This window comes from Caretta caretta, chromosome 6 (assembly GCF_965140235.1).
Source record: "Caretta caretta isolate rCarCar2 chromosome 6, rCarCar1.hap1, whole genome shotgun sequence".
NCBI lineage: Eukaryota > Metazoa > Chordata > Testudines > Cheloniidae > Caretta > Caretta caretta.
In genome coordinates, this window is record NC_134211.1 from 120,936,075 (window position 1) to 120,950,268 (window position 14,194).

The window sequence follows — 14,194 nt, forward strand, 5'->3', positions numbered from 1 at the left end:
TGAAGATGGGGAGGAAGAGAGTAAGACCCACTGAAGTTACCCAGTGTTTCTATAAGAAAGCAGCACAGCATTTCCCTCTTTCCCATCCTACCCAAGGAAGTTTTCGCACACACGCTGTACATCTAGAACTAAATAGTTTGAGGGACATGGTGGGTGGGGAGCAGTTCTCCCTTCAAACCTGCACGTTTCCTATAGTTTTGAAGTGGAAGCATTTACATGGTTATGTTATTTTACTTCCATCCTCCCCTCCCCCAATCAGCACATAATCATAAAAATAGGAACAACTCCTGAGAGGGCCCAGGCAGTGGCACACATATCTCAGGAATCTCTTGTCATCACTAAGTTGGGAGGGCCATGGCCCCTACCTACTCCATAAGGCAGAGGTTCTCAAATTGGGGAGCGCAGAATGAATTCTGGGGTGGCATGACAAGCAGCTCTGCCTTCCGAGCTGGAATCCAGAGAGTAGCGGCTGCTGGCCACGCATCCAGCTCTGAAGGCAGCACCGCCACCAGCAGAGAAGTAAGGGCGGCAATGGCAGACCATGCCACCATTACTTCACTGCTGCTGGAGGCAGCGTTGCCTTCAGAGCTGGGTACCCGGCCAGCAGCCACCGCGCTCCACTCTGCCTTCAGAGTTGAGTGGCCATAGATGTATTTGTGTGGCGAGAGCAGGAGTTGTAAACTACTACAGAGAAGGGGGGAGGGGCTCGATCAAATAAGTTTGAGAACCACTGCCATAAAGTACAACACAGACAAGTTCCCTCTTCCCTCCATGGGGCTAAATCATGTCCTCTAAAATGCCTAACATGAAAATATCTAGACATATCAAAAAGTCTCACTGACCAAGTGAATAAAGAAGAGAAGATAAATCACTAGAACATGCACTTCAGTGAAATTAAATAGTTCTTAAATATGCATCCAAAACTATTTTGTACTAATGCTCACTATGATATGGACCAATTGGTAAGATTTATGGACCATTCCACAATTACTTTTAGTAATTAGTAATACCAATTACTTTTAGGATGGTATTATAGATGGTAACAGATCTTTAAAAGCATTTGATGAAGTCACTGAAAGGGTGATATACTCCCAAGATATTAGATATTCATACTAGCTGGAGTACCACACAGATTTATTTTGAACTATGTTATTTCTATTGCAATAGTATCCAGAGACCTGGATCAAGACCAGTTGCTGTACAAATATAGGATGACCCAATCCATATCTCAAAGCACTTTATCTGTATTTACTAGTCAATACATCCAGATTGTGCTACAACACAATAGAGTATTTATGTTTTTATAGCTGCCACCTGGTATATGCCTGAAGGAACATATGTAGTCTTAGGGAGGCGAACACTGTAGTTTTAGCCAAACCATAATTCTTTAAGAAACTGGCAACAGCTAGTGAGGCTACTACAAACCTATGTGGTCCTGAGCAAGTTACTTGACTTCTCAGTGCCTCAATTCACCATCTCTAAAATGGCCCTTTTGGTATTACCATAATAGATGAGCACCTTACATATCTTAAGGACCTACGCAATCAGCTTTTGCCCCAAAGTACGAGATTTTATTACACTTAGCACACATGAATAATTTACTACCTTCCTTTGCAGTCTCTCAAGCCATGCCTTTATAATTTTTGTTACTCCAAACTGTAGAACAAATAAGGATGACTACACTCCCTTTATATTTAATGTGAAGAGCTTCCCGAGAGGAATACAGTCACAAAATTGGCTAATCGCTTATTTCAGGAGTACAATTTTCTTTGCAATACCATCTTAACTACTTGCCCTAATCACATTTCTCTTGTCATTTTTAAAGAAACAGGTGAAGTAAAAAACAAAGACATTTCTCTTACCTACTATTCTCCACAGCTTTCATAGCATATTCAACTTGAAATACTCTGCCATCTGGAGAGAATGTGGAAGCTGACAGGTCATACTGTAAAGGAAGAAAAAAACACTACTCAGCATAAAACAAGTTACAAATAGAGCCCACATAGCAGTAGTGCTAAGCTATTTTTCTATGCAAAGTCTTAAAGTGAGTCTCCGGAGAAAATCTGTATAAGAACATAAGAACGGCCATACTGGGTCAGACCAAAGGTCCATCTAGCCCACTATCCTGTCTTCCGACAGGGGCCAATGCCAGGTGCCCCAGAGGAAATAAACAGAATAGGTAATCATCAAGTGATCCATCCTGTCACGCATTCCCAGCTTCCGGCAAACAGAGACTAGGGACACCATCTCTGCCCATCCTGGCTAATAGCCATTGATGGACCTATCCTCCATGAACTTATCCAGTTCTTTTTTGAACCCTGTTATAGTCTTGGCCTTCACGACATCCTCTGGCAAGGAGTTTCACAGGTTGACTGTGCACTGTGTGGAAAAAATACTTCCTTGTGTTTGTTTTAAACCTGCTGCCTATTAATTTCATTTGGTGACCCCTACTTCTTGTATTACGAGAAGTAAATAACACTTCCTTATTTACTTTCTCCACACCAGTCATGATTTTATAGATGTCTATCATATCCCCCCTTATTCGTCTCTTTTCCAAGCAAAAAAATCCCAGTCTTACTAATCTCTCTTCATATGGAAGCCGTTCCATACCCCTAATAATTTTTGTTGCCCTCTTCTAAACCTTTTCCAAATACCAATATATTTTTTGAGATGGGGCGACTACATCAGCACACGGTATTCAAGATGTGGGCGTACCATGGATTTACAGAAGCAATATGATATTTTCTGTCTTATTATCTATCCCTTTCTTAATGATTCCCAACATTCTGTTCGCCTTTTTGACTGCTGCTGCACATTAAGTGTGTTTTCAGAGAACTATCCACAATGACTCCAAGTTCACTCTCGAGTGGTAACAGCTAATTTAGACCCCATCATTTTATATGTATAGTTGGGATTATGTTTTCCAATGTGCATTACTTTACATTTATCAATACTGAATTTCATCTGCCATTTTGTTGCCCAGTCACCCACTTTTGTAAGATCCTTTCGTAGCTCTTTGCAGTCTGCTTGGGATGTAACTATCTTGAGTAGTTTTGTATCATCTGCAAATTTTGCCACCTCACTGTTTACCCCTTTTCCCAGATAATTTATGAATATGTTGAATAGGACTGGTCCCAATCCAGGCCCCGGGGACACACACCACTATTTACCTCTCTCCATTCTGAAAACTGACCATTTTATCCTAACATGTAAGAATGGTTCACTCATGTTGATATTTATTTCATGTGAATAAAGGAAGCAATACTTTTTAAAAAAGATTCAGACAGTTTCCTTTTAGTGAAAGTATATAAACTGAAAGTAAATTAGTAAACTCAATGTTGGTTAGCTTAGTTTTTAAAAAAGCTCTTGCTTCAGTGATATTCATTCCATAATTCAAACCCATTGAGGAATCTCAAATTCCAAACAATGGCAATTAGTAATTAGTAACAATTAGTAAGGCTTCACAGACAGACACTTATCGTATGGTTAATACTATTTTTTAGTACATTGTGACTTATTTTGATACTTAGAATAGCATTAGTACTTTTCTCTTCCACTTTGCTTTCCGTATGAGAATCTCAAAGCACTTCTCACACTTTAACATTTAAGCCTTTCCACAAACCGGGGCTTCATCTCTGGTACCTAGGCAATGTGTACAGGAGATGGTGGGAGAGGTCATTGGGCATTTGAGTGATGTTGGTCTACAGTGCTGCCTGCTGGCCAAACTGGTATAACACGAGCTCTGATTATAACTGTATTATTCTTAGTCCAAGGAAATTTAGGATATATCTACACCCACCTCCCCTCACCACATTTCACAGCATAGGTGGTAACATCTACACTGCTATTTTTAGCCCCATATCATGAGTCCCACAAGCCCAAGTCAGTTGACCCAGGCTCTGAAACTCATTGCCATAGTTGTGGAACCCCTAGTCATCTCAGTAGTGTGGAGTTTGTGCATGCCTGGTGCAGCGAGGGGCAGAAGAATAAAGAAGTAGCTGTTTCATGAAAGCACCCAACTACTATGAATATGCAAGTTTGACCCAGACCATCCCTTGTTCCCAGAAAAGAGTTTTCAGGTCTGATTCATTCTTAATGAACTGGGAACTGCCAACAAGTGACAGATCATCTTTTTAGTACTTCTCACTGTAGGCTAGATCTACACAAGCACTTTTGCCGGTAAAACTTTTGTCCATCGGGGGTGTAAAAAAACCCACACCCCGACTGACATAAGTTTCACCAACAAAAGCGCTGGTGAAGGCATTGCTAAGTCAGCGGGAGAGGCTCTCCCGCAGACATAGCTACCACGGCTCTTTGTGGGTGGTTTAATTATCCCAACAGGAAAGCTCTCTCCCATCAGCATAGAGCGGCTACAGCTGTGCCGCTGTAAGGTCTGTAGAGTACCAGCATGTCTCAAATGCGACCACCAGGGTTTTCTCTTGCAACCACAACCGTCCGGGTGGTGATGGTGGGGGAGGGGAGGAGTTGCCCCTCCCCTGGGGCCACCAGCAGGGATTGGTCCCAGCCCCCCTTCTGAAGCCACAAACACTGTAGGAGCAGGCGACCAGTGTGAGTTCCCCACCTTCCCAGGGGCAGTGAGGATCGGGCTTTGGGCTTCAGCCCTGGGGTGGTGGGCAGCAGGCTCTGGCCATGCAGCAGCAGGCTTCATTCCCCAGTTGCAGTACTTCATGCTCTGGCCCTGGGCACATCCCCCCACATCACTCCTGATCCCTGCCGCCTCTTCCAGCCCCCAGCCGTGCAGCAGGACCCCAGGATCCAGCCCTGGACTCACCCCTCCATTGCCCCAACCCCCGCTACCTCTTTCAGCCCCCCATCGCTCCTGGACCTCCTTACCCACCTTCCCATCCAGGGTTTAATTTGTTCTCCAGCTTGCTGGGGATGAGTAAGTCTGCTGTGAAAAGCGATATTAACAAATATACAAATATCACTTTTCACAGCAGCAGACTAACTAGATAGCAAATTTATTTTAAAAAAATTCAACCAAAAAAAGCAAAACACGCAAAGCACCTTATTTGTGTTTCTATTCTGTTTAGATCCAGTAAAGATTAGAGACAACTGTACATTACTTTTATTACTGAGTCTGGAAAAAAACCCTACATAAATAAATTACAATGATTTGGGCATGTATATGTGCGTATTTATTTGTTTTTCCTAAAATTAATTAAGTATTTTTGGAAAAACTGTAAGAGCGGCCACCAGCGGTGGCTGCTCTCTGAGGCCACCGATAAATCTGCTGTGAGAACTCCCAGACATAGCCATGCCTTTGTCTCATGTACTGCATTAGCCTGAGTCAGAGTGGCAGAGGCCCTTGTCAAGCAACAGTTAAGTCTGCATATTCACAGAAAACAGCATCCCCCATAAGTTAAATGGCACGTTCCCAGCCACAGCCGCCCCAGTTCATTAACATGCATCTGAACATGGAGGGGGGCATTCTGAATCTCTCCCTGTAGATGGGGCACCCCCTTTTCAAACACAGCAGCGACTGGAGAAGGGAGCATCGTGGGGCTGAGCACATCCACGGGGCTGAGAAGAGTACATCGGTGCCCTGGGGCTGGACGGAGAGCCCCCACTGCTCCACCACCCCCATCCCTCCTCCTAGAGCCCAACCTCCCCCCAGCACCTATTCACCCCACTTCCTATAGCCCCACACACTCCTCCTCCCAGGGCACCACCCATCCAGACCCAATCTCCCCAGAGCCCCCCCCATCCTCCCCACCCCTTAGAGCCCATCCTCCCCACCGTCTAGACAGACCCCCCCCCCACGCCCTAGAGCAGTGACTTTGGGCTATTAATGCAGTAGAAATTTGGCAGCCTGCTCCGCTGAGGGTTGCCACAGATCTGCCCGACAGCGCAGTGGGACCAGGGGCTCCGCACCCTTGGAGAGGGGCTGCTGCAGCCCCAACCCGGGCTGAAGCCCTGACATTTTAAAAACACGTTGGGGACAGGCCTCAAGGGGGAAAATTGAGAACCCCTTGGCCTAGAGCCCCACGCCCCTTCCCCTGGAGCCCCTGGCTCCCCAGCCAGAGCCCCACGCCCCTTCCCCTGGAGCCCCTGGCTCCCCCCCCCCAGCCAGAGCCCCACGCCCCTTCCCCTGGAGCCCCTGGCTCCCCCCCCCCAGCCAGAGCCCCACGCCCCTTCCCCGGAGCCCCTGGCTCCCCCCCCCAGCAGCCCCTGGCTCCCCCCCAGCCAGAGCCCCACGCCCCTTCCCCTGGAGCCCCTGGCTCCCCCCCCCCAGCCAGAGCCCCACGCCCCTTCCCCTGGAGCCCCTGGCTCCCCCCCCCCAGCCAGAGCCCCACGCCCCTTCCCCTGGAGCCCCTGGCTCCCCCCCCCCAGCCAGAGCCCCACGCCCCTTCCCCTGGAGCCCCTGGCTCCCCCCCCCAGCCAGAGCCCCACCCCCCTTCCCCTGGAGCCCCTGGCTCCCCCCCCCCCAGCCAGAGCCCCACGCCCCTTCCCCGGAGCCCCTGGCTCCCCCCCCCAGCAGTCCCTGGCTCCCCCCCCCCAGCAGCCCCTGGCTCCCCCCAGCCAGAGCCCCGCGCCCCTTCCCCTGGAGCCCCTGGCTCCCCCCCAGCCAGAGCCCCACGCCCTGTGGCCCCTCCCCCCGCTTACACTTTCGCTTTCCCACCAGCCGCGCGGGGCCGAGGTGACTCAGCAGTACCGCCTCCTCCCCCGGTCCCGTGAGGGGGGGCTCAAGCTGCCCCCCCCCGCGCAGGCGCAGCGGCGGCCCGGCCGAGCCCCGCGAGGAGACTCACTCACCCCGGTGCCGATGGAGCTCATGGCGGCAGAGCCGTGAGGAGAGCGAGCGCCCGACAAACCCGATACGCACACGCGCGCGCACACACCGCTCACGCGCCCCAGGCCTCACCAACGCACATTCCCATTGGCCCGCTGCACACCGGCCAATCAGCTCCCGCGGTGGGGTCCTAGGTGAACGTGCGCGTCCGCAGAGCAGGCCTCGTCATGGCCGCGGGGGCGCGCCCGGCCCGACACTGGAGGGAACCCACAGGAGGTGACTCGAAAGGGGAGGAGTCTCCAAAACAGAATTAATTAACTAGTTGTGCGCATGCTCCAAACTATGTTTCGAATAGTCGCTGAAGGAAAACTGTACCGCAGCGCCCGGCTAGCTCAGTCGGTAGAGCATGGGACTCTTAATCCCAGGGTCGTGGGTTCGAGCCCCACGTTGGGCGAAGAGAATTTTGCTCTTGTACCTGCAGTTACCATAGCAGGTTTTCTGCCCTTTTGCCCCGAACAACGAGGGGGGCAGCGCAGTTTGCCGATGAAGGAGCCTGGCTGGGTCATTAGCCTTGCAAAGCGGGACAGCTCAGTGGGGCTGTGGTGGGCCCAGCTGGGGAGGGGCAGGGCCACCTGGGAACCAATCCCCAGGCACCCTCCAGTACAGGAAAGGCTGCAGCAGCCCCTCTCCAAGGGTGCGGAGCCCCTGGTCCCACTGCGCTGTCGGGCAGATCTGTGGCAACCCTCAGCGGAGCAGGCTGCCAAATTTCTACTGCATTAATAGCCCAAAGTCACTTAAAACTAGCCCCAAAATAGCCCAGTGCTGGTAACTCAGTCAAAGCTGGGGGTCATTTTTTTCTGAAACCCTTAAGAACATAAGAACGGCCGCACTGGGTCAGACCAAAGGTCCATCTAGGCCAGTATCCTGTCTTCCGACAGTGGCCAATGCCAGGTGCCCCAGAGGGAATGAACAGAACAGGTCAGTATCCCCGATAATGTCACGGCAAACCTGGTGGCTGACCTTTGTGACTTTGTCCTCACCCACAACTATTTCACATTTGGGGACAATGTGTACCTTCAAATCAGCGGCACTGCTATGGGTACCCGCATGGCCCCACAGTATGCCAACATTTTTGTGGCTGACTTAGAACAGCCCATCCCCTGTCGTACATTCCCAGCTTTTGGCAAAAAAAAAAACCCTTTGGTATTTAAGCTGTGACTAACATCAAACATATTGGGGCAGCTCTTTAACCCATTAGCAGCTGTATGATTGTGTGTTACTGGCAAACGGTCCTGTTCCACCAACAGCCGACTCAATGTGTGTCCCTGAGGCTGGTTTATTAGTATAAAAGGCTGGTTGTAGAATCAGAGGCTCCCCTGACACTTCTGAGAACACATTGCTTTGGGGGGAATTTCGCACCAAACAATTACAAATTCTACGCACTATATTTTGAAATTCTGCTAAATTCTGCATATTTTATTTGTCAAAAACACCATACAATCACCCCAGTTTCAATTATTTCGGTAATTTATTTCAAAATATCTGTCAGCAAGTGTGTCTGTAACAATATAGACAACAAAAAAAGATTCAGGAAATGTTTTTTGACAAATAGATTTCTTACTAGGCATATGAATATAGACCGCTGAGTAATAATTCAATAATTCCGGGTCCCGGTGCTGCTTGGGGGAGGGGGCGGAAGCCGCAAAGAGGCAGGGCGGAGGCTTGGGGGAAGGGGTGGAATGCTGGTGGGGAGGGGGCAGAGTAGGGCTGGGTCGCTTGCTGCTGCCGGCGCCAGGCTCCTCACTCGCCCCCCCAGACCGCCCTGGACCCACAGCCATCCTGTCCATAGAACGGACCAGGGCAACTGCCCCAGACCCCAAGCTTTGGGGGGCCCTGCACTTCAGGGGGATGCAGTTGCCCCAGTTTGTCCTATGGACAGGATGGTTCTGGGTCCAGGGCGGTCTGGGTGGGTAGTGGGGAGCCTGGCCCTAGCAGCAGTGAGCGACCCAGCCCAGCCTGCCCCTACACCGCCCCCTCCTCACCCCTATTCCACCCCTTCCCCCAAGCCTCCGCTCCGCCTCTTTCCATCTTCTTCCCCCTCCCCCAGGCGATGCTGGGAGCCGGCAGGGTGAGGCGGGGCAGGGTGGGCTGGGGCTGGGTCACTCACTGCTGCCGGCGCTAGGCCCCCTGCCATCCCCGCGGCTGCCCTGGTCCCCACATCCCCCTGAAGCGCAGGGACCCCCAAAGCACAGTAAACCCAAACACCGGTGGAGCCAGGCCCACATTCCTAAATATTGGTGGAGCACAGGCACCACCAGCCCATATAACTCGCCACCTATGGCTGTTACCACTCAAGGAAGAGATCCTGGAGTCATTGCAGATAGTTCTGTGAAACTTCCATTCAATATGCAGCGGCGTCAAAAAAGCAAACAGAATGTTAGGAACCATTGTGAAAGGGATAGATAATAAGACAGAAAATATCATAATGCCTCTATATAAATCGATGGTACCTCCACATCTTGAATACTGTGTACAGATCTGGTCACCCCATCTTAAAAAAGATATATTAGAATTGGAAAAGGTACGGGGAATGTCACCAAAAATAATTAGGGGTATGGAACAGCTTCCGTATGAGAAGAGATTAAAAAGACTGGGATTTTTCAGCTCGGAAAAGAGACAATTAAAGGGGATATGATAGAGGTCTATAAAATCTTGACTAGTGTGGAGAAAGTAAATAAGGAAGTTTTGTTTACTCCTTTATATAACACAGGAACCAGGGTCACCCAATGGAATTAATAGGCAGCAGGTTTAAAACAAACAAAAGGAAGTATTTCTTCACACAATGCACAGTCAACCTGTGGAAACCTCTTTGCCAAGGGATGTTGTGAAGGCTAAAACTATAACAGGGTTCAAAAAGAAAAGGAGGACTTGTGGCACCTTAGAGACTAACCAATTTATTTGAGCATAAGCTTTCGTGAGCTACAGCTCACTTCATCGGATGCATCTGTTTGCCAGAAGCTGGGAGTGGATGACAAGGGATGGATCACTCGATGACTGGCTTTTCTGTTCATTCCCTCTGAAGCACCTGGCATTGGCCACTGTCAAAAGACAGGATACTGGGCTAGATGGACCATTGATTTGACCCAGTATGGCTGTTCTTATGTTCTAATCCAGTTAGAACCAGTCTACTCAAGCCTCTCCATGTGGTTGTAGTTCTCTGGAGGTGTCACAACTAGACTGAATTTGCCTAATCAACACCTTCTCCCCCATTCTTAGCTCCTGGAGGGCTATGGTCACCTTTCTCCATGGAATCACAGACAACCTCCTGGTTCACAATGATACATAAACTTAATACAGTAAGATCTCTCAAAGATATTTCAGGAGGTTGCCATTATGTCACATTATGCACCATGCATAATGTTCGTAGGGCAGGGCTGAGGTCATCCGTGTAGGTGGGAGTGCAAACCTGTGTTCACCTCATGGCGAGAATGGAGTGACTCTCCTCCGCCTCCCATCCAAATGGCATGATTTGGAGAAGACCCCACCGGGAGACCTGTGGGACTTTCCCTGCCTCCTGAAACCCACATACTTTACAGATAGGTGGCATAACGGTTTTATCAGCATGAGTTTGAGATGGGTTCATTACATACAAGTGAGTTATGCACAGCATCTCAAATTAGGGCTGATCAAACCCCTACAGTGTCCCACAGCACCCTGTATTCTGTGCACACAACAGAAACATCTCATTTAGAATATTTTTTTATTTTGAATTGGTTGATCCTGGGTTGAACCTGTTGGGTACTTTCCTGTAGGATAAGTATACAATTAAAGAATTAAAGTTAGCTTAAGGAAGTATATATGTGTACTTGACTAGCAAGTAGAAGGAAGACCTTGAAAATAATAAGTGATAAGGCCAGACGGAATAAAGTAGGGAGGATGTCTAATTCAAAGGGGAGTTAATGTGGAGGTCTAAAAAAGGAGGCCTCTGACCAATAAGGGTGATTGCAGATGATTTTAAATAAAACAAAGAGAATTTGTCTTAAAATGAGTCAACACAGCCATTTTCCAACTCACACAGCAGTGTTATAGACTATGTGAACCCAGGGGCAGTGGGAAACTGTTGGACCACAAGAAGAGGGGAGGAAAGGCCTTGGGAAGAAAGGAGGTTATAAATCTTATCTGGATTAAGACTGGAAATAAGGGTGAACTGTCTGCATCTGGTTTTAGCTCAAGTCAGTACTTGGCAATGACATCCCTTGTTTGTTAAAAGGGTATAAAAAGTAAACTCTTAAAGGGTTCATTGTTAATACCTGCCTGACCACTTTGAAGCTGACCAATAAGGGTCTAAGCATCCCTGGCTTTAGCCCATTTGTAAGTATCTTGACCAAATGCTTATAAATGTTTTGTTACTGTTTGGATGTAGTAAATGGCTTATTATTTAGGCTTTTTAGGCATGTGTTAGAGCAATTGTATAAGTACCATTTGGCCTTTGGACTGAATTTATGGTTAAATTAGTGTTTGGTGGTTTCCCATATTCAGATTAATAATTTAAAATATTAACAATTCCAACACTTCCCTCCACACCAACTGAGCTAGGGGAGAAAGATAGAGCTAGGGGATGGCACAGAGTTACCTACTTCGGCCGCCTCCATAATCCCTAGGGTACAGGAAAAATAAATTCCTCCTGAGGGCAAACAGGACCAGTCTCAGGTGAAAGAGCCAGAAGTTGCATTAGAGCAGGAGCAGCTGGCTGTGGAAGGAAGGGTGGCCCGCTGGAATCCTGGGCATTGAGATGGAAAGGCTGAGAACCACCCTTCTTCTCGCAGAGGGCCAGCAGTAGCCAGAGCAGGGGGGGATGCCAGGTAGCAGCCTGCAGTCAGGAAGACGATGCGGAGGGGTTACAATGAGCCACGGTTACCCTTATAATCTTCTGCTGAACTGCCCTTACAGGCTGGGTTAAGAACTGTTGGGTGACTTTTGTGATAAGAAGTACTGCCATCCCCAAACGTTCAAAAATCATGAGTAAGGTTAAGATTCTCTCACGGCTTTTTTTAGTAAAAGTCAGGGACTGATCATGGGCAATAAACAAAAATTCACAGAAGCCTGCAACTTTTTGTCCCTGACTTTTACTAAAAATAACCTGGGGTTGGGGAACAGACCACTGCTATGGCTTGCCGCTGCTCCTGCGTCAGGGGCTGACTGCTGCTGCTCCAGCCCCAGAGGGACTGACCCAACCCCAGTCCTGCTTTGAGCAGGGGGTTGGACTAGATGACCTCCTGGGGTCCCTTCCAACCCTGATATTCTATGATTCTGACTGCTGCTCCAGCGACGGGCCACCAGTCAGCTGTTCCGGCATGGCAGCTGCTGTTCCAGAGGTAGAGTGACCAGATGTCCCACTTTTATAGGGACAGTCCTGATATTCAGGGCTTTGTCTTATATCGGTGCCTATTACCGCCCAGTCCCCGTCCCAATTTTTCACACTTGCTGTCTGGTCACCCTATCCCACAGCCCTGGGATTGTCCACCAATCAGCTGTTCCTGCAGCCCCAGGCCTGACTGCTGGTCAGCTGTTCCAGTGGCCGCTGCTTCAGCTCCCCTGCGGCTGACAGCTGCTCCAGTCCTGCCTCAGATGTCACGGAGGTCCCGGAAAATCATGGAATCCATGACCTCCGTGACAGAATCGTATCCTTCATCAAGAGTCAGGCCGCAAAAATGATGAGACTGGCTAAAAAAAAACGATAGGATTTTAAAAAATAATTTTTACCTTCAGGTTTTTGAGCCTACACGGTGCATTCGGGTCACATTTTCAAGATTCTTGCCAGAACAAGTGCTAGAAACGTGCTTTCATTGTTCACAGATTTTAAGGCCAGCAGGAACCATTAAAACATCTAGTCCGACGTCCTCTACAACACAGGCCAGCAAATTTCATCTAATTACCCCTGAACTGAGCTCAATAACTTGTGTTTTGCTAAAGCATGTCTTCCAGAAAGGCATCCAGTCTTGATCGAAGTCTCCATCAAGCTATGGAGAAGCCACCACTTCCCTTGTTAGTTGGTTCCAATGGTGAATCACCCTCACTGTTAATAACGTGTAATTGATTTCTAATTTGAATTTGTCATTGGTACTCGTATGCCTTTCTTTGCTAGATTAAGGAACCCTTTGGTACCTGGTATTTTTGCCCCTCTCTCTGCATAAGGCATTTTCCTCCAGCCATTGAATCATTTTTGTGGCTCTTCTCTGCGCCCTCTCAAGTTTTTCAATAACCTTTTAAAAATGTGGACACCAGAACTGTACACAGTATTCCAGGATCAATCTCACCAGTGATGTACAGAGGTAAAATCATCTCCTACTCATTATGCCCATTTATAAATCCGAGGATCAAATTAGCCCTTTTTGCCACAGCATTTTACTAGGAGCTCATGTTCAATTGTTTGCCTGTTATGACCCCTAAATCCTTTACAGAGACACTGATTTCAGGATACAGTCTCCCATTCTCTAGGTATGACATGCATTCTTTGTTCTTAAAGCTGGACCTTGTATTTGGGTGTATTACAACACATTTCATATCTGCACCAGTAAAGCCTGGCTACCTTCATACCAGGAGTTCTACTATTAATCAATCCTTGGAGGGAGGAGAGAATTATAATCAATACACTTTAAAAACAAATCAATGACCTAAAACATCTTTTATATTTTTAAGGTTTGATACCTATGGAATTTCCAGGCTACAAGCACTGGGAAGTGGGGAAATTCTTCTTTTCAGCAGGATGAAATTTGTTTCTAACCATCAAGGGCCACAAGGTATTGGACTCGGAACAACTAACAATAGACCTGTGAATTTCCATGGCTCCTATATTTGAATTTGCTGTGGCATAAGACAAATGAAAATCAAAGCCACACAGTCTAAGAGTCTATTCTTGCAAACCCTTCCTATGGCGCATAGTGATGATTAATGTGAGCAATCCTCTGGCTTCCATGGGACTACAAGTAGCAAGCTCTATAGTCTGCAACAGGCCAAGATCTTTCTTTTGTACATGCAACTGTCAATGCACTCAGTTGGATTTTTGCACATTGGGCCAAAACAGAATTTGAAATTTCAGATTGTTATCCTGATGCATTCACCTTATATTTACAAGGGTATGACAGAAACTTGGTCTGATCGCTCTCTATCAAAGGGCACATTAATACACATTGCAAAGACATCTTTTTTTATACAGAGGCTCTAATGGTACTATATAGACTGAGAATCAGTCATGAAAAGAAATAAAACGGGCTGTTATCTAGAAGCTATATATTTTTCTCTCACACGTGCTTTTTTAGAATCAAGTTCACTTTTTGCAGTGATTTTATGCTTTCCTAATTATTTCATTAAAAATGGGTAGGGGAATGGGCTAAGTACTTGTCATTATCAGTAACTGTTCCAAGATCTTCATTACAAATTATA

General features: G+C 47.7%; 1 protein-coding gene and 1 non-coding gene across 2 annotated transcripts in view; one reads left to right on the top strand and one right to left on the bottom strand.

The window, feature by feature from the left end:
- The window catches only part of PSMA3 (proteasome 20S subunit alpha 3), a 29,296-nt gene extending 22,380 nt beyond the window's left edge, over positions 1–6,916 (bottom strand). Inside the window, exons 1-2 of the mRNA XM_048852012.2 lie at positions 6,775–6,916; positions 1,863–1,945 (exon numbers count right to left, since the gene is read on the bottom strand). Of these exons, the coding sequence (XP_048707969.1) occupies positions 1,863–1,945; positions 6,775–6,795 (104 nt within the window). The 5' untranslated portion in view covers positions 6,796–6,916. The remainder of the gene's footprint in view (positions 1–1,862; positions 1,946–6,774) is intronic.
- Positions 6,917–7,132: 216 nt separating this feature from the next.
- Positions 7,133–7,205, top strand: TRNAK-CUU (transfer RNA lysine (anticodon CUU)). The gene has a single exon. It is a non-coding gene; the product is annotated as a tRNA-Lys (tRNA).
- Positions 7,206–14,194: the final 6,989 nt, after the last annotated feature.